The 25,595-nt window shown below is 38.6% G+C and overlaps 1 protein-coding gene across 1 annotated transcript in view; it reads right to left on the bottom strand.

The window, feature by feature from the left end:
* The window catches only part of LOC118801503 (deleted in malignant brain tumors 1 protein-like), a gene marked incomplete at its 3' end in the record, with an annotated part of 150,584 nt that overhangs the window by 110,677 nt on the left and 14,312 nt on the right, over positions 1-25,595 (bottom strand). The window contains exons 6-8 of the mRNA XM_036561803.1: positions 13,318-13,631; positions 10,738-11,043; positions 5,461-5,766 (exon numbers count right to left, since the gene is read on the bottom strand). Of these exons, the coding sequence (XP_036417696.1) occupies positions 5,461-5,766; positions 10,738-11,043; positions 13,318-13,631 (926 nt within the window). The remainder of the gene's footprint in view (positions 1-5,460; positions 5,767-10,737; positions 11,044-13,317; positions 13,632-25,595) is intronic.

The raw sequence follows: 25,595 nt of genomic DNA, 5'->3' as shown, positions 1-25,595 counted from the left end.
GGGCAGGAGCAGGATGGAGGAGTGATCTGATTTGCCGAACGGGGGTCGGGGGAGGGATTTGTAACAGTTCCGGATGCTGGAGTAAACATGGTCTAAAATCCTGTCTTTCCGAGTGAAACATGTTACGTGCTGGAATAATGTCGGACAGTAGGTTCGCAGGTTATTCCGATTAAAGTCCCCCGCAACAATAAGTGCAGCCTCCGGGCGCACGGTCATCTGCTTGCTGATAGCCTCGTGTAGCTTCCCGAGCGCGAGGTCCGAGTCCGCCTGCGGGGGGATGTACACCGCGGCCAGACAGAGTCCCATTATCTCACGGGGCAGCCACGCCGGCCGGCAAAACACGATGAGATATTCCAAATCCGGCGAGCAGAAAGACTCGATGAAATGTACATTCCTCCGATCACACCAAGCGTTATTGATCAGAAAACATACACCTCCTCCTTTGCTTTTCCCGGAGAGCTGCTTGGTTCTATCGGCACGGTGCAGAGAGAACCCGGCGGGTTCGATGGCATTATCAGGGACCTCATCGGATAACCACGTTTCTGTGAGGCAGATAACGCTGCAGTCCCGGATCTCTCGCTGGAAGGCGACCCGTGCATGAAGCTCACACAACTTGTTTTCCAAGGACTGCACGTTAGCCAGTAATATGGTGGGAAGAGACGGCCGATGGGCACGGCGTCTGAGTCTGACGAGCACGCCGGCTCTCTTGCCTCTTTTCCAGCGTCTTCGACGGGTGCGTGGCCGGGCGGCCCAGATGAGTGGCGCCTCTCCAGTGTTAGCAAACAAAGGATCGGCGTTATGGAACTCAAAGTCCGGTTTCCGGTGAGTGATCGACGATCTGATTTCCAGAAGTGTTTGTCGGTCGTAGGTGATAAAACCAGTAACATTTAGTGCAAAAAGAGTTAAAAACAAACACAAAAACAACAAAAAACTGCAAAAGTAAGCGGGAGCTCGCAACACGGCAGCCATACTCGGCGCCATCTTGGAAAGTTTTTAATTGATGCCAGAATACAACCAAACTACAAAAAAAGATACTTGAGTCCGTCATGTAGTACAGTGCTGTATGCACCCACCAGTTCATTTTTACTAATGCTTTTTGATTGGTTGTCTTCTGAAAAGTGACAAGACAAGCAGATCTATTTTCTGTTCCTATCGAATATTTTTTAATTTCAGCAGCTGTTTGGGTGAGGTTGAGAGAAGTGGCCATGTTTAAACACTTTAAGCATGGAAAAAGATTTTTGCTCATCATAACGTAGACCTACATGTAAAGAGCTATAAATGAAATGTTGCTCTCTTGAAAAAGTCTTTGCTGTTATTTATCTTAACACATTACAGGCCTAAGAAACACTCAAACTGAAATGATTCTTTTTTTTATATATTTTATTTATAACTTTACATTTATAACATAAACAGAAACATTTTGAATACACTCCCTTATCCCACCCCAATCCAACATCCAGACCTAAATAAATAAATAAATAAATAAATAAATAAAAGGAAAGAGAGGATGAAAGAAAAACATAACTAAGGTCCCTGTAACTTGTCCAAGAACTTATTCCACATCAAATGAAAATGTCTCTGAGCTTTTTTATCATAGCATCTCAGTCTCTCCATCTGGACAATGTGTGTCATCTCAGACAGCCATCTTTTAAAACAAGGGGCTGAGGATGATTTCCAGTTAAGAAGAATGACCTTTTTGGCAGCGACCATACTGGTCATTAGAACCTGCTGCTGAATTCAGGATAAATCAACCATAGACTCAGAATAGCCACAAATCGCAACAACAGGACCAGGAGACACTTGGATGTCAAGTAGATTAGAAAGAAATAAAAATATATTGGACCAAAAATCACGTAAGACTGGACAGAACCAAAACTGATGAGCCAAGGTGCCATCTGCAATCTCACACCTGTCACAAAGTGAAGACAATGATCCGCAGATCCTAGATAGCTTAGTCTTTGAGTAATGGAGTCTATACAGGACCTTGAACTGTATCAGCCTGTACTTTGAAATGCTAGAGCAATAGGAGATTCTGGACAGACTCTCTTCCCAGACCTCCTTGGACAAAGAAGTGCCAATATCTGCAGCCTATGCCTCCCTGAAGTGGTCAGTGTCCAGGGAGGAAAATAAGAGTGAAACAAACTTAGATATTAGGTGCTGAGAGTAAGGGTTAATAAAAAAAAATTAAAAAATGGATGATCTGTTGATTTATAAATGTAGTTTGGAATGTTTTTTTTGTACATAATGTCTGACCTGCAAATAATGAAAGAAGTGTGTATGAGGAAGACCATATTTATCTCTCAACTGTGTAAATGATGCAAATTTATTTTCTATATATAGATCACCAATACTAGATAACCCTTTATCAGCCCAAGTGGAAAATGCATGATCCATAACAGAAGGCAGAAAAAGATGATTAAGGAAGAGAGTTGTATGAATGGAGGCTACAGGAGATTTGAGGAAGTCCTTAATTTGGTTCAATATTTTAAGTGAATTCCTCAATATAAAATTTCTGCCAATCAGCCCACGAGCAGACCTTATGTTTGAAGACAAAAAACTAGCAAAGAAGATCCTGTAATTGACGTAACTTCCAGATCAACCCAACATGGCCTATCCTTTGACACTAGACTGTACGAAGATCCCAATTTCCAAAACATAAGAGCTCTAGCATTTGCAGCCCAGTAATAATGTTTAAGCACTGGTAAGGCCAATCCTCCATCTGAATAGGCCTTTGGTGGATGAATCTTAGAAATATGTGCTGTTTTATAACCCCATACAAATTGCATTATTATTGAATCCAACTGGTTAAAGAATGTAGCAGGCACAAAAATGTTTGAAAAATATACAAAAATTTTGGTAGTATCACCATTTTTATTGCATTGACTCAGCCTATCATAGACAAAGGAAGCGGACGCCAACGTTCAATGCCTGCCTTAAGTTTATCTACAATGCTTAAGAAATTTAACTTAAACAACAATTTGGGATTCCTTGGCACTTTAAGGCCATGATAAGTAAAATATTCATCAACCACTTTAAATGGTAGCGCATTTAAGAAAAGAGGATCTAAGGTTCCAGTCAGAGGCAAAAACTTGCTTTTGGCCCAGTTGATAGTATATCCTGATAATTTACCAAACAAATTTACATAATTTAAAAGACTAGGAACTGACGTGGCTGGATCTGAGATGTACAACAATAAATCATCGGCATAGAGACTAACCAAACATTTCACTTCCCCAAATTTAATACCATGTATTTTTGGGTGATTCCGTATTCCAATAGCCAGTGGCTCCAAAGAAATATTAAAAAGCAGAGGAGACAGAGGATCGCCTTGTCGCACCCCTCTGTACAATTTAAAAGGAGAAGAGTGGTCGCCGTTGGTTAATATAGATAAGGTCGGGGACAGATATAACATCCTCACGCACGTAATGAAAAAGTCTCCAAAGCCAAATCGATTGAGGACATTAAACATATATGGCCATTCAATTTGATCGAATGCCTTTTGAGCATCTAGTAAAATTATGGCTTCAGCCAAATCAACAGTACGATCTGAGTAGAGAATATTCAGCAGAAGCCGGACATTACAGAATGAAAATCTATTAGGTATGAACCCAGTTTGGTCTAAATGCACAATTTCAGAGATATGTATTGCCAGTCAAAGTGCCAAGATCTTCGAGAATATTTTTTGATCAAAATTCAATAAAGAAATGGGTCTAAAAGATGCAGGATCAGTAGCATCCTTCCCCTTCTTTTCCCCTTCCCCTTCTTTAAGATGAGACATATATTAGCCTCATATAATATGCTTTCATTGTCTCCAGACGAAATTGTACGTTCTTTTTAAAAAGAATTGCAACACCCCTGGCTTTAGATGTAAACGGTGCCTGATAAACTTGGGATATCCAATTAGCCCTAAGTTTTGACTGATATGTTGGAGATATACGTGTTTCCTGAAGGAAAATTATGTCCACTTTCAATGATTTTAGAAGAGAGAACACGCGCACACGCTTAATAGGATGCCCTAATCCCTTAACATTCCAAGAAGCTATCAAGATGCCACCAGTGCCAGAATCACTCATGTAAGCCATAGAATACGTTGAAAATCAATAAATGACAAAGAGACCAATCAAAAATATCCTCCCTACCAAGAACATTACTCTCAAAAAAACTAACATCCCTTCTCCCACCCCACCTCCCAATCAGCTCGCCTCCCATTGGAAGCACCGAAAACAGTCCCTAAATGCTGGGAACCGTGAACCTGCCAAATACCTCAACACGAAAGGAAGAAAAACTAAAATATTATACTCCGCCCCGCGATTAGGCATGCGTACATATAAATATATAAAGTAGGCTAAATCACCATCAATTTACCTGACAGAAACTCTATTTAAGTAGGCTAAATCCCCAAACAAAATTAACTTGAAGAGTAGAACGGAGCCTTGTATTAACTTAAAATTAAACATGCAGCAACAATAGTTATCATAAGGGACGTTCATCCAAGAGAACAGATATTAATGGTGAAAGTCAAAGCAGCGACTAGAAAGGGAAAAGGATCCCCTCTCTGCACTAGGAAGTCATTTCAAATGGAGTAATGCACCTCAAGTCTTAATTCCACCTTCCAGTTCTGCACGGAGAAAACACCTTGCTTCTTCCACTTCAGTGAAGGTCCCAGAGCGACCCCCACTGTCAATCTGAAGCCTTGCAGGAAAACGAAAAGAGTGTGAGATCCCTCGGTTCCTGAGTTCTTTCAGAAGATCCGAAAACTGCCTGCGTTTCTGTAGAACGGCCTCAGAATAGTCAGGAAAGATAGCAACTGGGCTACCCTGAAAATCAAGACGGGGGTGCTCTCTCCTGAGAATGTAGAAATTTCTCTTTTGTATGAAAGAGATGAATCCGAGCAATTATAGGGAGTGGCTTAGCCCCCTTGGCTGGCCACGGGTGCGCGCTCTGGTGAGCTCGGTCAACTATGATGGGCGAAGAAAAGTTCTCCTGACCGAGTAGCTTTGGTAACATATCTGCCATAAATTCCGTCGGTCGGTCATGCTCTGCACCCTCCGGGACACCAATGATCCTGATATTGTTCCAACGCGATCTATTTTCTTTGACTTTATAATGTTTTCCTGAATGTTTTCAAAGGTTCTTACAAGGGGATGATCAAGAAAGTGCTAATCTTAATTTACAGGATTAGAAATGTTTACATCAACCTCCTTCAAGACTCAGTGAGAAAGAGAAGACTGAGCTAAGAGAACTAATGCTTAAAGTACTGAAATACCGTTCCAGCACATTTCTCTAGTGTTTAAACACAGAGTAGCTCAGTTTTAGTACAAACAGGTCTGAAAGCTTTGGCGTCCTCCTGATTTCAGCATTATACCCTTTTTGTTTGCTGATCCCTTAATGTTAAAGAGGTCAGTGCAACAGCAATATTAATATTACATGGTTATGAATTGAAAATGTGTTTTTCCTTACCTGAGCAGATAACACCAGCATCTTGACCATGATTACAGCTGTGTGTGCCAAAACCCCTGTGAGAACAACTTTTGAGGGTGCCTTCACTTCCAGAACAACCAACATTATCCAGAAGTATTGGATCACTTCCTTGACCAAAGTGGGCACTGCGGGGGGCCGTGACCGCTCTGCCACATCTCATCTCTCTGCACACCACCACTGCATCGTTGAAGTCCCAGTTATTGTCACATACTGTTCCCCATTGGCCGTTATAATAGACCTCCACTCTACCAGAACACGAGTCAAATCCATTAACGAGCCTTAAGTCTGTCAAAATTAAAGAATAATGAACAATTTTATCAAACATGACCTTTTTAAAGGGAGTGTTTATATACAGTACCTTACAACAGTGAGTACACCCCTCACATTTCTGCAAATATTTTATTATATCTTTTCATGGGGCAACACTATAGAAATGAAACTTGGATATAACTTAAAGTGGTCAGTGTACAGCTTGTATAGCAGTATAGATTTACTGCCCTCTGAAAACAACTCTACACACAGCCATTAATGTCTAAATAGCTGGCAACACAAGCGAGTACATCTCAAAGTGAACATGTCCAAATTGTGCTCAAAGTGTCAATATTTTGTGTGATCACCATTATTATCTAACACTGCCTTATCCCTCTTGGGCATGGAATTCACCAGAGCTGCACAGGTTGCTACTGGAATCCTCTTCCAGTCCTCCATGATGACATCATGGAGCTGGTGGATGTTAGACACCTTGCACTCCTCCACCTTCTGCTTGAGGATGCCCCACAGGTGCTCAATTGGGTTTAGGTCTGGAGACATACTTGGCCAGTCCACCACCTTTACCTTCAGCTTCCTCAGCAAGGCAGATGTCATTTTGGAGGTGTGTTTGGGATCATTATCGTGTTGGAAAACACCATGCAGTGCAGTTTCCAAAAGGAACTTGGTACTCCTCAACATAGCCCCGCTATACATGCTGGACACCATCTGAGCCAAACAAGTTTATTTTGGTCTCGTCATGGACATGGTTCCAGTAATCCATATTCTTGGACGGCTTGTCTTCAGCAAACTGTTTGCGAGCTTTCTTGTGCATCAGCTTCAGAAGAGGCTTCCTTCTAGGACAACGGCCATGCAGACCGAGTTGATGCATTGTGCGGCGTATGGTCTGAGCACTGACAGGCTGACCTCCCACTTCTTCAACCTCTGCAGCAATGCTGGCAGCACTGGTGCAGCTATTTTTTGAAGCCAACCTCTGGATTTGACGCGAAACACGTGGACTCAACTTCTTTGGTCGACCCTGGCGAGGCCTGTTCCGAGTGGAACCTGTCCTGGAAAACCACTGTATGACCTTGGCCACCGTGCTATAGCTCAGTTTCAGGGTGTTAGCAATCTTCTTATAGCCTAGACCATCTTTGTGGAGAGCAACAACTCTATTTCTCACATCCTCAGAGAGTTATGTGCCATGTTCAATATCCAGTGGTCAGTGGCCAGAGAGAATTGTACCCAAAACAACAAATTTAACAGCCCTGCTCCCCATTCACACCTGGAAACTTGTAACTCTAACGAGTCACATGACACCAGGGAGGGACAACGACACCACTAGGCATAATTGGGCACAATTTGGACATGTTCACTGTGAGGTGTACTCACTTGTGTTGCCAGCTATTTAGACATTAATGGCTGTGTTTTGTTATTTTCAGAGGACAGTAAATCTATACTGCTGCACAAGCTGTACACTGACTACTTTAAGTTATATCCAAGTTTCATTTCTATAGTGTTGCCCCATGAAAAGATATAATAAAATATTTGCAGAAATGTGAGGGGTGTACTTACTTTTGTGAGATACTGTACACGTAAAAAAGTCTTAATTTTGGCAGATCCTATTTTGACATCCAGTGCGTTTCTGCAGACACAAGACGGGCTTTGATTCAAGCTGAGAAATACGGTAAGCACCTGGATTTAGCTTGCACCTAAACCTCACATATTTATTTAATAATAATAATAATAACAATAATAATGCTAAAGTATTATTATTATTAGGGTCCAAGCACGCAGTGCGTAGGACCCTATTGTTTTTGTTAGAGTTTTTTTTATTATTCTTCTTCTTTTTATTATTCTTTTTCTCCGATAAAACGAATCGCCCAGACCAAACCGTAAGTCCTAGAGACATGAAACTTGGTCAATAGGTAGTAGTCCCTCCCGCTACTCAGGTTCGCGAAATGAGCCCAATCGGCCTAAAGGTGGCGCTATTGCGCAACACAACGCGTTTGGCTTCATAATTCCTTCCCCAGATTTTTGCCAGACATGACATATTTTTTTCCTGATTCCTTGGGTCCAACAAAACAACTTTGTAATTTGGACCATTAAGCTCCGCCCACTTTTGAGCTAATTTGCATAATATGCGAAACCTACTTTTGCGAACTAGCCCTACAGTTTTCATCCAATCCTCATGTTTTTGGTGTCAAAAAATTCAGAAGAGCCTGAACCTCAATAATTATCCAGCACATTTTTAATTCTTTACTCAAAATGGCTGCCATATGCAAATAAATCCTTCTGGAAAAATCAAAATAATTCTTATTTAATTGAAAAATCTGTAACTCGAGAATTCTTCACCCAAAAAATTTGAAACTTGACAGGCTTATTCCTAAAGAGACTCTGAGGACACCTTTCAATTTTTGTGCGCATAAGTCATTAGGGGGCGCTGTAAATGCTATGTAGCTGTTTCTCAGCATCCGTACATCCGATCAAGTTGAAACTTTGCAAGTACCATCTATTCCAAAGACTATAAGTGAATCTTTCAGGACACTTTGAAAAATTTAAATTTGTGGCCGCCATCGGCCAATAAGCTTTCAGCAGCCATTTGACAGGCTTAGCATTGGCCAATCCTTATGATACTTGATATCTATCTCTATCTCACCACCTTCTAACAACCTGTGAAGTTTCAAAATATTTGGCCACTGGGGGGCGCTATTACAGAAAATCAAGTATATCTTGTACAGATTGTTATTTTTGGTCAAATAACTTAGATGCCCTCATGCAGTGCAGTGTTCCAAACCATTTTGTCATTTGAAGTCTATTAAAAAAGTGCTTAGTTTTTTTTCAATCGTCAAATGTTTGAAATTAGCACTTTTCGAACTACTCCGTGGAATTTGAAGCTACCTTCTCAAACCTAGTCTAGAAATACTCTGTAGCCTCTCTAGGTAAATAATTATCCAGCACATTTTCCATTTTTTGCTCATTGTGGTCTCCCTCCTTCACTAAATCATTGCGGCCATAGCATTGCTAGCTTAAACTGCTATAACTCATCAGTCCTTGGTCCGAACATCTCAAAACTTTAAGTTTGTTTATGCATTGAGACTCTGATGTGGCTTGCAAAATTTGTTCCTAATTGGCCAATAGGGGGCGCTTTAGCACTCAAAAACACCTAAAATCCTTAAAAATGTTGTTACAACAATACTACAAAGTCTACAGATAAATAAGGTGTCATTTGATTCAGTTCACTGATCTAATTGACTTTGTAATTACATGTTATATCATAAATTGTGCTCCTTTTCTGGTATTTTGAATTATTCATGTAAAGACTACAGCTTGTAATACCAAGGTCAAAAGGTCAATCTGAACAAAACTCAATGAAAATCTTTGACAAAGGTCCCTGATCAATATTCATAACATTTGAAGACCTTTGAACCAATTTTGACCCACTTTCACTGAGGTCCTTTATGCTTAAAAGGCCCTTATGGGTCCATTGGTTCTGTTTATGTCCTGCTTGTCAAAGCCTTTAACATGGAGAAACTAAATACTTTGCAAACACAACAAAGTCAGAAATGTTACCATTACTCATGTATTTCTACAAACCTTTTTAGATCAGTAAATTGAAATATAAACGTATATTAGGTTTTAAAGCCCGTGCTCATTGTTCTTGACAAATGAAGGCCTGTTGATAAACTCTGATTTCTTTTCGGCCTCTCTGCCTCGAAGGCCCAAAGTGCGTTAGGCCTTATTAGGCCTATTAGGCTTAAAATGCATGAGAGTTTCTTGGGCTTATGCGTGCTTGGACCCGCTCATTGCCGCTTGCGGCTATATTTGTTATTATTATTATTATTACTCACCATTTTTGCAGAGTTTGTGATAGTTACCAGAAAGGCTGCTTTATTAAGTCTTTAGTCATTTTCCCTGTGCTAGTAATCCTATTCGGTATACATTAAGCTAATGTATAAATCAGCTGATACAGTGCTATTTAACTAACTGATGCTGAAAACCTACAAAAACTACAAAAAAGAAGCCTGCGTGTGTCATGTAGTACAATCCTGTGTGCACACACCAGTTCAGTTTTACCCACGCTTCTTTGATTTGTTGTCTCCTGAAAAGTGACACAACGAGCAGAGCTTAAATTGAACTATTTTCTGTTTCTATCAAATATTTTTATTTCATCAGCTGGTTGGGTGAGGTTGAGAGAAGTGGCCATTTGTAAACACGTTTGAGTAAGACTGCAAAAATATTGTTGGTCATCATCATAATGTAGTTCTACATGTAAATTACTACAAAGGAAATATTACACCGTTGAAAAAGGCTTTGCTGTTGTTTATCTTACTGCATTACAGGCCTAAGAAACACTCAAACTGAAAATGGTTCTTAAACTTAAACATATCCCTGAACTTGCAATGCTGGTTACTGGTTTTATTTGGATAATCTAGCTCCTCATATTACGTGTGTCTAATCTATTTTCATTTTCATTATGAGTAATTATATCTATTTGTTGTATGTCACATCGCTAAAATATCTTAAATGTAAAAGGGAAAAACAGATTATTTAAAAATACGTTCTGGTTTGGAGAATTTAATGTAAAAAGTCTTCATTAGTTCTTGTGTTTTTGTTTACAGATTACAGATCGGTTAAAGGTGCTGACCCTCCACATGTAGACTTCATAATGTTTTCCTGAATATTTTCGAAGGTTCTTACAAGGGGATGGTCAGGAAAGTGCTCATCTAAATTTTCAGGATTATGAATGTTTATGTCAACCTTCTTCAAGACCCAGTGAGTAAGAGTTGTTAAGAGAACTAATGTTTAGCATTCCAGCACACTTCTCTAGTGTTACACAGAGTAGCTGAGTTTTAGCACAACCAGGTCTGAAAGCTTTGGGGTCCTCCTGATTTCAGCTTTATATGCTTTGTATTTTTACTGACTACTTAATGTTAATTGATTAGAGGGGTCAGTGCAGCAGCAATATCAATATTAGATGGTTATCAATAGAAAATGAGTTTTCCTTGCCTGAGCAGATAACACCAGCATCTTCACCATGACCACAGTTGTGTCTGCCAAATCCCTGATGAGAGCAACCAGAGAGAGAGCGTTCACTTCCAGAACAAGCAACATCATCCAGAAGTATTTGGCCACTTCCTTGACCAAAGTGGGCACTGTGAAGGGCGCTGACCGCTCTACCACATCCCATCTCTCTGCACACCACCGCTGCATCATTCAAGTCCCAGCCATCATCACACACTGTTCCCCACCGGCCGTTATGATAGACCTCCACTCTACCAGAACACTTGTCAAATCCATTAACGAGTCTTAAGTCTGTCACGAATAAAGAATAATGAACAGTTTTATCAAACATGGACTTTTTAAAAGGGATTGCAACATGGTTTTTATAGACGTAAAAAAGTATTGTTGTTTGCACATTCTAATTTGACATGCAACATATTTCTGCAGACACAAGACTTTGATTCAAGCTGAGAAGTACAATAAGCACCTGTATTTAACTTGCAACAAAGCCTCTCTCATTTTTCTTTCATTATAATTAATATTATCATTATTTGTTCATATTATTATTGTTCTTATTATTACCAGGGGTGTAAAGAGAAATTCCTGTTACCATAAAAAGTACTGTTACCATACGTATACCTTACTTGAGTAAAAGTATTAATAAAGAAAATAATTAAATTACTCAAACAATAGTAAAAGAGTAAATTTATTTGAAAAACACTTGAGCAGATGAGTTACTTTTTTGTAACTCCAATCAGTTCAGAAATATTTATTTAGTTGATCTAGCGATTTTATTCAAAATAATCTGTACAAACTAAAGTCAAACATGCTGTTATATGATTAAAAAAATATATCTGTGCTGAGTCTAATCACAGTACGCTCTGCTAGTGAACACATCTTTCTGTAATCTGTGAAAGGGACAAGTTTACATTAAACTACAAGCATGATTAAGAGTCAAAATAATGGATTACGCTATTTGTAGCTCCCTAAAGTTAGCTTATGTTAATAGATGTCAACCTCCACAGACATTAAACATTTACATTTATAACCTTCAAACTGTGTTAATTAACTAATGCCATTATAGTAAATTTCTACTACAAAAGTCATGTGCAACAACAGCAATTTATCCAGTTTTGATTTTCTTTACTGAGATATGGTAACCGTACCATTTATTTCATGTACAATCAGAAATGAATATTCACTTTATTTCACAGTTAAACAGCTAAACCAAGAGCAGCAAGCTGTGCTCTGTAATGAACTGGCTGAACAAAGTCTCTGATGCTGTAGTACTGTCTGTAAGGTGAGACTGAGGATCAAATGTATATTTGCAAATTCATTTTTAAGTAAATCCGGGGTTACACTACACAAGGTCAGACACTGATGTTGGACGAGAGGGCCTGGCTCACAATCTCCGTTCTAGTTCATCCCGGTGTTGGGGATGGGGTTGAGGTCAGGGCTCTGTGAGGTTCAGTCAAGTTTTTCCACAGCAAACTCACCCAGCCAGGCCTTTATGGAGCTGCTTAGGGCACTGCAGCTCAGTCAGGCTGGAACAGAAAACGTTCTTCCCCAAACTGTTCCCACAAAGTTGGAAGGATACAATTGTCCAAAATGTCTTGGTCTGCTGAGGCATTAAGATTTCCCTGGAACTAAGGGTCCTAGGCCAACCCCTGAAAAACAGCCCCATAGCATCATCCCTCCTCCACCAAACTTTACAGCTGGCACAGTGCAGTCAGGCAGGCAACGTTCTTGTCCATCAGACTGACAGATAGAGAAGCCTGATTTATCACTACACAGAATGCGTATTCACTGCTCCAGAGTCCAGCGGCGGCACTTTACTCCACTCCATACGACGGTTGGCATTGTGCATTTTGATCTTAGGCTTGTGTGTAGCTGCTCGGCCATGGAAACCCATTTCGTAAATCTCCTAACACGCAGTTCTTTTGATGAAGTTGCTTCCAGAGGCAATTAGGAACTCTAGTGATGATTCAGACAGAGGATAGACACTGTGCGCTTCAGCACTTGGCAGACCCACTCTGTGAGTTTGCGTGGTCTACCGCTTTGTGGCTAAGGTGTTGTTGCTTCTGGATGCTTCCATTTCACAATAATCACACTTACAGTTGACTGGGGCAGATCTAGCAGGACAGAAATCTCACTGACTTGTGGCAGAGGTGGCATCCTATGACAGTACTATGTTTAAGTCACTGAGCTCATCAGTTCGACCCTCTACTGCCAGTGTTTGTCTATGGAGACTGCAAGGCTATGTGCTTAATTTTATCCACCTGTTAGCAATAGGCTGAAACACCTGAACTCAAAAATTAGGAGGGGTGTCTCAATACTTTGTCCATATAGTGTATGTCCTAAGTCCTAGGAATATGTCCTAGTCTGGAGAGTTTTGTCTTCCTTCGAGACCCAGTAGGTAAGATTTGGCTGAGCTAAGAAAAAGAATCTACTAATGTAAATAAACTAATGTTTATACTGCAATGCCATACCAGCGCACTTCTCTAGTGTTTTAAACCAAAGGAGGGGTCAGTGCAGCAGCAACATCAATATTACATGGTTATTCACAGAAAATGAGTTTTTCCCTACCTGAGCAGATAACACCAGCATCTTCACCATGACTGCAGTCGTGTTTGTAAAATCCATTATGAGAGCAACTTGTGAGGGCACTTTCACTTCCAGAACAACGAACCTCATCCAGAACTATATAGCCACTTCCCTGACCAAAGTAGGCACTGTGAAGGGCGCTGACGGCTCTGCCACATCCCATCTCTCTGCACACCACCACTGCATCACTGATGTCCCAGCCATCATCACACACTGTTCCCCACTGGCCGAATAAACGATAAGAATAAAAATAGATCTCCACTCTACCAGAACATCTGTCAAATCCATTGACGAGTCTTATATTCAAGCCATCTGCCACAAATAGAATAAGAAAAATGAATAATGACCAGATTTAAAAACCAGGGCTTTTAAAAAGGAATTGCCACAAGTATTTATAGATGTAAAACGTCTGCATGCCCTAATTTGACATGAAACACATTTCTTCAGGCACAGTGCTTTCAGTAATGAGTCCTCTACAGCATGTAATTCATACTGAACCCCGTTATTCAGTGAACAGGAAACTTACCAGACAACAGTGCAGCACTGAAAATACTGGTTACTAAAAAAGAGAAGAGATTTTTTGTTAAATTAGCAGTTAGAGCTGTTCAGTGAGACAGAAACGTCTCATTCAGTTGTCATACATTTCCATGACAGGTTCAACATTTCAATGAAACTTCTTCAGAGCATTATTAATTATATACCTCAAATTTCAGTTATGTGAAAGGGCTGAAACGTTAAATGATTCAGTGACTTCTGTAAGGACACATTTAATTTTGTTCCCATCTGAAGTGTCAGTGAAAAAGCATTTATGGGTGAGTGTGATTTTGTTTAATAATGAAAATCATCATGAAGAAAATAATTAAATTTAAAAAGTAAATTAAACTTAAACCTGGTCTAACGATTTCAAACTTTTCATGTGAGCGCTTGTGTCAGCTTCTGGGCATTTCTGAGATTTTCGTGGGAACGATCATAACCTTTATTTAAACTTGGAACACATTGAGGGAGATCCTCATTTACAATGCAGCCGAGCAATCCAGAAATCAGGGATTGAGAAGTTGGACAGTAAAAATAAATCAAAATAATAATCATAATAGTAAAAATTAATAATAGGAAGGTGCCAATAAACCATTAAATCAATAAACCATTAAAATTACAATATAGTCACTTCACACGTAACAGATCTGATAAGGATAAAATAAATAAAAACATAAATTAATGAAATAAAAGAAACAGAAGATGTAAGACAATAAACTGACAATAATAAAATAATACTAATAAAAGAAATAAAAAGAAAAAAATGAAGGAAAAAAAATAAAGAAGTAAAAAGTAAAAAAGTATAAAAAAAGTAAAAGTACAAAAGTAAAACAACAACTTAGAAGTGGTTTAGACTCAGTTTTTTTTCCCAAGCCTCTTTGAAACTACCAGAGTTGTGTGTACGTGAGACTATCAGACGCTCGTGGGGCCGGAGCAGTATCATGGGGCAGAATTATTTTTATAAAAACAGTAACTGCACTGTACATGCAAACATAGCATGTTTTACATTCTCTTTACATTTATGTTTAAAAAGTGCAATTGTGATATAGTCAGTGAGATAATTACCATGTAGTTTTACTGCAATGTGCATGAATAGTTTTATTAGTTCCTGAAACCAACACAAAATACTGTTTAGACTGTGAAGTTTTATAAAAGTAGAAATTAATCTGCTTTTGATTTTTAGCGTTTGAAGAATGCTATAAAAATTTGATTGTTTATGTCTCCAAACATGCACAAGGGGGCGCTCTCACTGCTTTTAGCTGTCCTCAGGCTTGAGTTTGACCTAGTTAATCACATTACCCTTGATAGATGCAATTGCCAGATGTGTGCCCCATAATTTTATTACAGTGGTCTAAACCCTACCTCAGCTAGCACTTCAGCTCTATGGTGATAAACAGTAGTAAATAGTCAGGAAGCTGGATTTACATCAACAGAAACCAAAACTGCAGCACCCTTCACTATAAAGAATGTGTCCACTCATCACAGCCACAACTTCTGCCCAATGAAGATGCCATAACCGCATTAAAACCACACAGCTGAGATATAAATTACAAAGAGGACAAAACACAAAAAACTTAAAAACCTAAACCTGTGCAAAGATGATGAAAAACAACACAGCAGACTTAAAAACGTAAAGCAAACTGCAACTGCAAGTAACGGTAGATGTTTGCTTTGGCATTTTTACAAATTTTAAGTACCGAATTCACAGAAAACTGATGACCTTTTTCTCATTTATTTTGGGCTTTCAAAACTCCATACTTTACCGGAGGGAATCTCACATTTCAACATCCCCAGTTTCAAACACCGGCACGCTGATGATGAGCTGCAGGTTAAAGTTTTGGCAGACAGCAATAGATGCTAAGCAGCGACTGGAGGGCAGAGATAAAACTTCATCATAGAGGAAAGGCTTTGGAATATGTCTTACATTGTTTGGAACATAAATTGTTTTTGTTTGAGCAAAAGTATTGCGACAAATTAAATTGCTAAAATACACTACACTACATTTGAGTGGTGCTCAAACCACTAAGCAAATCTCTGCATGAAATCTGCAGAGTGAATAAGGTGAAGAAAGAAAAATAATAAAAAAGATATACTATTCAACACTAATCCAAACCAATTCTTGAAATGAAGTAGTAATAAGAAACTTGAGCTGCACAGAAATCAAGAGTTTGGTTCTGACAAAAGAACAAAAACACACACTGATCTTTTCTATTACTATGCAGAAAATCCCCAAATTGTGAAGGCCACACTTCAAAAACTTCTCAGCATTAAAATCATCATCATCATCTTTAACCACTCGACCAAGCTAGGTTAATGGTAGCAGCAAGGAAAGCAGAGAATCCCTGATGACCCTGTTCCTTGCAGCTTCCTCCAGCTCATTCTTGGGGAACCCAAGCTGCTCCTAGGCCAACAAGATACAATCTCTGCAGCAAGGCCTAGGACAACCTCGTGGTCTCGTCCCAATAGGCCACGCCTGGTAAACCTACAACGGGAGGCAGCCAGGAAGCATCCTACTCAGACGAACCACCTCAACTGGCTCCTCTCAGTGTGGAGCAGTAGCGGCTCTGAGCTCCTCCCGGGTGACTGAGCTCCTCACCCTGTCAGTAGAGTGTAGCCCACCACCCTGCGAAGAGGCTCATTTCTACCGCTTATATCTGTGATCTCATTCTTTCTATCATTTCCCAAAGCTCATGACCGTAGGTGAGGGTGATGATGTAGACTGACTGGTAAACAGAGAGCTTTGCCTTATGGCTCAGCTCCCTCTTCTCCACTACAGTCCAGTACAGTGACTGCATTACTGCTGCCGCCTGTCCCAGCCTGCGGCCGATCTCACCATCCCTCTTCCCATCATTTGTGAACAAGACCCCAAAATACTTGAACTCCTCCGCCAGGGGCAAACTTTCTCCGCCATTCAAGTTCTCTGTCAGTAATTATATTTGTTTTGGGCCATTTCATTGGGTAAAATAATAAGATACATGTCAGGATTAATAAAATTCTCAAAAAATATTCTTTCATAGTAAAGTTTACCAAGACTGCTAAGGAATCTGATACCAAAGGTAAAATAAACAAACTATTTAAACCACAATGATAAAATGCAAACACTATGTGTACTTATGTTCTACTATATATATAATAATTAAAACCAGTAATATCCACACAAAAACACTACAAAGAAAATATGCAAAAGATGGCTGAAAAAGGAGGGAAAGTGATTGGTTGAAACCGTTCATAATGCTTTGTGGGATATGTAGTTCATTCAGAGATTAAAAACATTATGTTTTAATTTGTACCTTTTGCTTTTTTTTATTCATTTTTCAAAAATAATTTATCTCAATCACATTTGTTTGAATATGCAGTCTATGCAAAGATAATATTATTATAGTTAAGGCAACTTGAATATATCAATAACTCAAAATTGCAGTGAATGCAGGTAGAATATTAGAATTCTAATCTGACAATTTTTCTGCAAACAAATTGGTTTCATATTACTGAAAACATTGATTTTAAATGTCTCAATACAGATTCTGTAGTTTTAAAATTATAATGTATATTTTGAATTCAGTATCTAAACGTATATTAAAGATACAGTAATTCTATCAAAAAGTGTTATTTGTTATAAAAATGAACAAAACTCTTCTTTACAATTAAACTACAGACACAACATGGAAAATATTTAATGCTGTCAATAGTGCTACTGCAAAAATAAAATGCTAAAATTTATAATTTACCGAGCATTAAAATGAGACGAGGTCTCAGCATCCTGATCCTGATCCACTTGTTCAGTTTGATTTGAATCACAGTGTGCACTGCTGCTGTCCTCACTCTTAACTCGTTTCACTCTGAAGCACTGATGGCCGTGTTTTATGAGGCTATAGAGCCTGAGTTTCTGTTCCCCTTTTGCAGTTTTTTCGTATTTTGTACAAGCCAAAACTCATACAGTTATTACCTCAACTAAGACTGCAAACTTTCATTAATTAGTCCTTTAAATTCAACTCCAGAAAGTGTTTACTGTAATAGTGTGTGTACTTTTGGGAGTTGATGTGACCAAAATACATTTTATGTATGTTTTAAGGCTCTACTGCTAGCAACCTTTTTCTGTGTCAGAATACAAAAATATAGAGTGATTCTGGAATCAATAAAGTTTCCCACAATGCACTTTTAATTTTTAGTGAACACAATAAAATAGAACAGTACTTCAGCTGAACTGCATTTTATGCAGTTTATGAGACTTTACGCAATAACTATAGCTAATGTTAACAGTAGTTGGTGAACCACTGTGAACTACCTGGCCTAATTTACTATTGTTTATGTTACTATTGTTTTTTTTGATGATTGCCTGCCTGCAAACTTTACTGTAAAAACCACAGTCTGTGGTTGGTTTTTCTTTCAAAGTGAGAAACTGAGCAACATAACAGCACTGAAAAATAAAACAAGTAGCAAAAACACTGACTGGTTGATAAGAGTGTCTTAATTCATTATGTGTTTTTATTAGGGCTATAAAATATGTATTGATAGGTTGTTTAATATAGACAATTCATTAAGATAACAGAAGCTAAAGGTCAACACAAAGTTCACTTATTTTTTCCAATAAAGAGTTTTACAGCAGATCCAACTTGTAATGGCATACTTTAGCTTTTCATTCATGTAACGTCTTCTCCTGCAAAAGACTAACAATAATGGGCTAAAATAACAGCAGCCTGTAGACTAACCTAACATGACACTAAATAGTTTTAAATAGATCTGGCTATTTTATTATTTCAACAAGAAATTATTTATAGGCTGTAAAACAATATTACTAAACCATAGTAAGAACTATTAAACCAGAGTTAGCTTGCAAGTTTCTGGATTTACAGGATACACAATTCTAGAAAAATCACCCTTTAGCATTTAATCTTGAGAAACGTTAGCTGCCCTTGATATTTGGACCAGTGAACTGTGAGTTGTATTAAAAATAGCTGTCACGAATGTGCAGCAATCATTCTATTGTTAGAGAGTCGTGACAAATGTGTGAACTTGAGCCATATGATGAGTCAAGACTCAAGTCACGAAGATTATTACATTTTTCTTGTGGTGTTTCCTTTCAAGTTTTCTTTTAATGTTTAATGTCCTAAATCAGCCCAGATACGCTGTATGGCTTTAGATCATTCGGTAGCAGTGCAATTTAGATCAGATCAAGTCAGCTCCTAGCAAACATGTGGGCAAAAACTTCAGGCCTTTGTTGGCATCCCAAACAGGGCCACTGGGGATTTGCACATCAGTACAATATTGGCCCCATGGCGCTGGCTCATTGTGGGCAGCCCACGTCGGCAGACAAGGTGAATACAAAAATCAAGCTGGCTGAAAGTAGTGAGGTCTGTGATGTGGTTGCACCACATCAGCGGCCATCATTTCAACTGAGCAAAAGGACAATGTGGCTAAAATGAAGGGCAGCATTTACAGTGATCAAATCCTAACTCTGTGAAGCTGGAATGTGGAAAATGGGCCAAGCATATCTCTGACTCCCCTCATCACCTCACTGAGTTCCTGCAAGGAACAAAACTTTCTTCAGATGCAAACGTACACCGAGCGCAGGGATCAATTAACTCGGCATTGGATTTGAAGCCTTTCAGGTTCCATAATTCCCTCCACCTCCGAAAAGCCGCTCCGATGTTTACTCGTTTTATTTCGGGCTCTGTCTAATTCTTCTCCTTTTTTAGTTTATTTTTCCAGCCAGAGGCTGATTTTTTCAGATTATTAGTCATAACATATTGACAGTTTTAGCAAACATGACATTTTTTTTATACAGCTTACCTACTGCAGCTTTTATCCATGAAGATTGAACCCTCTTGTACTTTTAGATAAAGTCATAGCATTTGTAACCAATGAAGTAGAGTTTTTCTTGGATATCAATAACACCCCAGAAATATCAAGATCCATGTTTTGGAAACCTCTATCGTCTGTATGAGGTCTAATAATGACATCTCAAATTAAAAAGTGGGAGATGGACAAACGAAACGAATTATCAGATTCTACACTGAAATCAGATGAACAATATGTCATGTCACCTAGTCCTACCCTGTTAAAAGAAAGGGTCCACCTTAAAACAAATAAGGAATATAACTTAGTACCTACTTCTCAGGAGGTTCTGAGAACGTGTCATACATTTTTATGAATTTGGTGATGAAGCTAGTAAGCCTTTGGCCTTATAAGCTCACCAGTCCACTGCTTCTAAAACAATAACACAGGTACGATTCACATCAGTACAATTTTATGTATCAAAGATATTAATGATAGTTTTTGTAGCTTCTTATCATCATGCAAACCTCTGAATATCTTAATGATCCAAATCAAATGCATTCCTTTTTTCTAATTTGGATTTACCATTAGTTAGCAACCAATCTAATCCTAATGTGTGAGACCCACTTGACCTGTCTGTAATTACCTCTGTGATAACAGCAATGCAGAGTGAGAAATCTTCAGGCCCAGATGTCTTTCCTCTGGAGTTTTATAGGGAGTTCTTGTCACATCAGGTGGCTCCATTACTTCTTTCTGTATTTAATGAATCACAAGTGTCAATATCTCTCTTGGCCAAAGAAAACAAATACCCTACTCTCTGGAATTCATACAGACCTATCTCACTTTTAAATGTTGACTGTAAAATATTGGCTAAAGTTTCTGAAATAGTTCTACCCTTGATCATCTCAAATCAATCAAAGTCACCTCCTCTGTAGACACAACCCTTTTAGTAATTTGAGGCATTTAGAAACTTGAGGCCATAATTTGAGGCTAATTTATTCCAAATCTCCCAGTGACGCCCAAGAAACAAAAGTTCTTTTGACACAAAAACAGCTTTTGATTCAGTAGAATGGCCTTATTTCTTCCTCACTCTTGAAAAGTTTGGTTTCCCTTCTATTTTTGTTTCTATGATTAAATTGTTATATGCCATCCCTGTAGCCTCTGTATGCATCAACAATATTTACTTGCTGTATATCCACCTACAGCGAGTCATGAGACAAGGGTGCCCCCCATCATCTTTGTTCACTGTGGCCATAGAACAATTGGTAATATCACTACGACAACGCCCTGACTTCAAAGGTATTTTCTGTATCGGCCTCCAAAAACAAGGTACAGGGCAGGGCAGGTCAGAAAACCAATAATTTCACTGACATATTTAAGATCGAACCAAAAGATGTAGGCAAAAGTAATACGAGTAAATAGTCACAACTGATTGGGCAGACTTTATGATGCACTTTATAATAACTGTGATAATGTCCACCTCTCACTTGGCACATTAGAGCAATAAACCACAGGACTCCCTCTGGCATTACTGTGGTTTTGAACAGCGTAAAGCAGGGTGGAATCCCTGCAACAGCCTCAAGTGGCTCACTGCAAATTGCTGCAAATTAACCTACCCACAAAATTCAGTTCTGAGTCAAGTAAACCAAAAACTCAACATGAAAGATCCACAAGTGTGCTCGTCTATCTTGACAGCACAAGAGCATGAAATGCTGATTAAGAATAGCCTTAACTATTTTTAATTTTAATTTTAGTTTGTTTATCAGAACCTTTGAAGCCCAGAAAATCTGATGTAACTGAACCTTCACAAATTTTAGTTGAATATCTCTGCGATATGTTATAATAAGCTCTGTACCTCTCAAAGCTGTGAACACCTCTGGTATCAAGGGGCCACTGGGCTAGTGTTTTATGGTGGGATATCTTTTCCCCTCTAAAGTGTTTCTTTTCCTTCTCCAGTGTTTCTCTTCCACAGCTTCACTGGAAATGGTCTCTCCTTTACCAAACTTTGCTCAAGAAACAAACATTTGTGACTCAGTATAAATAAAATTAATAACAAAATAAGATGCTATAAATTTGTGAGCAAAGGTAATACTTTTTACACTTAGGGGAAACTTAATTTCTGATATTAAGAGCAAAGCCTACTCTTAGCACACTTTGAGCTGTGTCCATGAACATAAGGTTGATAGAAAAAGCATGGTTTCTTTGTGTGGTACTCAGTGTAGATTGATGACAAACACTATTTTACTTTAAGGCTGTAAGAATAAAATGTGTAAGAAGAGCCAATAAAACTTTCTGAAGGCACTGCATTTCTAAAACAATGTCATTTTACATGTCTGTGATAATCAGTTTGACTGCATGCAGGCTATGCTGTGCTTAAAACCTTATCACTGTTGTTGGAACAAAATCTCGTATCTCCAAAATGGTAACTTTACAAGAGAAGTAAAAAAACGTACTTTACTTTCAATGTAAGTCAATGGAACCAGACATTTTTTCAAATCATTCTGGTCTGTTTCTTTTGGTTCAGTCATCATAAAATCTACACATAATGTAAAGGGCTACAGGCATTTTCAAATTATGTCAAAAACTGATAAACAACAAAAATGGAGATGTATGGTTTTGTTCTGACAGCAGCGTTATAAAAAATTCTGCAGTCAGGGTGGGAGAGCATTGTGAAAAAAAGACCATGCTTTATGGTCATTTTGCTTAGTCAGGAGTTTCTTTATCCTAAAGTTGAAAACAGGAATAATGTGACCTAAAACATTTTAGTAAACATTTTTGCTGATGTGCTGAATAGAAAGAGAAAATTCAACATGTGAACATACATCTCACAAGACAGAGTGATTTCTGTCCTGTTAGCCAACATTTGTTAAGTCAAATGAACCAAGTTTACTATTCTAACTAGTTTAAATCTATTCTACCTAATATTAACTAGAAGTGAATTTGTGTTTGTTTGAATCTGTTTAATTCTAGCCTTAAAGGGGAACCAATTTTTCAAATGTTAAATGGTTAACATGTCAACAAAGACATTCAGAGTGGTTTGGTGTAAAATGCTCTGTTCTAGAGAAGCTTACAGAGCCAGAACTGTTCACAGTGGTGGTGATGGGAACCAGACGTCCACCTCTAAAAGCTCCCTCACAAAATGTTATCACATGAAATGGTTATGAATTCACTGCCTGATGTCTGAGGCATTGTTTTACAGTAGTTGTGTGACAAAGCTTTGGTCTGAAACATATTTTAATGAATTTGAATCCAGTCATGGTGGAGTGAAACATGGGGAGTGATCTAAGGCAAAATAGCCCTAAAAATATATATACAGTTTTTAGATTTACTACTACTTTACCATCATCAACATTCCATATAAAACTCAGAAGACATGTGTAGGTTCACTGGTGGTTTTGGATAGTAAATAAAATGGTTATATTCGTATTGTACCTTACTCCACTACCTCATGTCCAGAATGTGTGCTGTGTCGGTGCTGCACTGTCCTGTCTGTTTACTGTGTCTAATGTCTGTTTATCATGTTTATTGTATTGTTTCTAGCTTAATTTTTGTTTGCACACTATGTCTGCACATTCGCACTTTGTACTTTTTGTTCCTTGTTGCACCATGTTCCTGGAGGAACGTAATTTCACTCCACTGTGCACTTACATAGATGGAATGACAATAAAAGCCTCTTGACTTGACTTGTAGGTATGGCGACCCCTGGTTCTTATCACCACCACTGTAAAGAAATCTGAGTCTGTAAAGTCTCACTACAGTGAACCACTTCACATCAAACCACCCTTGAATGACTTTATTCATATCCCTGAAATACAATCGGTGCAATTCCCCTTTAATGCTGGAGTGAACGTCTGTGCTAGGACGTTTGATCCAGGCTATCTCTGAGTGTTAATTTGAGTAAATTACCGTTACGCAGACACTTTATCCAGTACGCATGGGCTAATAAAATCCCTACAGATTACATTACCGGACCTCCTGTAGTAAAACTAACCCAGCTCTAACGGGGCTTAAGATACAGCAAAGATTTTACATTTAGACTTACCGCTGTTTCATTCGGTTTACTTACAAAAGACTTACATAAACCCAGCGGTGCTCCTGTCATTCACGCTAACAGCGCTGCTAAAATCAGACCCGCTCATACTGGCGTTTCAAACACTGCGCGCGCGGGGAGCGGTTGCTAAGCAACAACCGCAAAACCTTCAGTTAGCAGACAAGCGAGCTAACTACAAACTGGCTAACTTTAGCGGTCAACCTCTCAAATTAACTCAGAAATACTGCGAGATATGTGTGACCAGCTCGAGCAGAACTCACTGTTACTAAAGCTGTTTAGTTCAGTTTTCTCTTTATGTCGTTTCTGACGTTTCTCACCTTTTAAAGCGGAGTTTAACCCCTGAAATGTCCGTTATTCCGCTCCGCTTCCACTCTGCTGCTAACGGTCCAAAATCTTCAGTGTTTTTGGGCTGAAAACTCACAATAATCAGTCACATAATATCTGTCTAATCAGTAATGACTGTAATCCGACATTTAACATGATTTTAGGACATTTAGCTGATTAATAAACCGCTAATAATGTGAGCGCTAATCGTCTAAACTGCTTGTACGTCGAGCTTAGGAACCGCTTAACGAACGCTGAGAAAGACAGCTCGAGGTCCAGAAGTGCAGGGGGCGGGGCCAATGAACCCAACTCCTCCCATGTCGTATTTTAATTGGTCCAAACCTCCTGCCAATCACGTGCATTTTCTCCAGTAATACTGTATATGTAATGTGGGAAAATCCTTGCAGGTTTGCCGGCGCTGTGCCCACAAAGGTAAAACGTGCAGATTTTATTAAAAGTTTATAAGCTGAAAGAAAACATTCCAGATAGCGAGCATATATCGGTCCGCTGGTTTGATAAGGTCGGCACCCCACTGACTGTTTGCCACTGCTGGTCCACCATCAGACCACCCAGATTACTGTTATACATACAAGTTTCACAAATCTCCCCAAACAGATTTTAATGCACACAGACTTTTATTTTGGAAAATATATTAAGACAAATATTACAAACAACTGAGAGAAAAAAATCATGACTAGGTCTAATATAAAATAATTTTATAGAAAATGTTGTTGCTGACACTGTGCTACATTAAAACGATTTACTGGGTCATTCTACAAAAACGTCCACTTTTCTATCTCTCCATAGGAGTCACTGGTGTTACCGATCCTCATTGGTGTTACACATAAGAAAGGAAACACCAGAGACAATTTTAATGGAAAATGTATTTTACAAAATGGCTGCTACTGAGCATCAAACCACATGTTGTCAATCATGGAAAATCCACTTAAATTCTGTAATTTAATCTATTTGTATTCTAACTTTTCACAATTACCTCAGAATAAAGTCGGTCACACCAGTGACTTCAGCTAAAAGCTTCATATGGAATCATGAGCTAAATGAGAAAATCTCTGATAACTGAAAGGCACAGTGGACTCACCATGTGCTTTTCCTCATAGATCCTCAGAAAATAGGTAAAAGGAAGTCGAGTGATGTCATCAGTGTGATTTTTATTTCAAAATAAGAGATTTTTTGTTACGCAGTAACACCAGTGACACGACTCCTGGGGACCACAACTTTCATTATATATTTTATAATATTTATTTGGCATATGTTTTCTTTATGTCATTTAAATCATATATTTCATAGTCATGTATAGATTATTGCAGTTAACATTGCAGAATAAGATTTTTTTACCTCAAAATATGGCCTCACCCTTTACACATGACTGTGAGGACGAACTCTTCTGTGGTGCTTAGAATTATATGTGATTGATTTATAAACCAATATTGCTAAATTGAGGCTCAAGAAGGTGTAATTATTAAAATAACATTGTTTTATTTAAAATTATAAATAAATTGTAACCCTAACATGTTTTTCAAGTGTAATATATCTGTAAATGCTAGGGACACAAAAA

This window comes from Colossoma macropomum, unplaced genomic scaffold (assembly GCF_904425465.1).
Source record: "Colossoma macropomum unplaced genomic scaffold, Colossoma_macropomum, whole genome shotgun sequence".
NCBI lineage: Eukaryota > Metazoa > Chordata > Actinopteri > Characiformes > Serrasalmidae > Colossoma > Colossoma macropomum.
The sequence above is the reverse complement of the archived record's forward strand: the minus strand, read 5'-3'. Positions and strand labels throughout refer to the sequence as shown.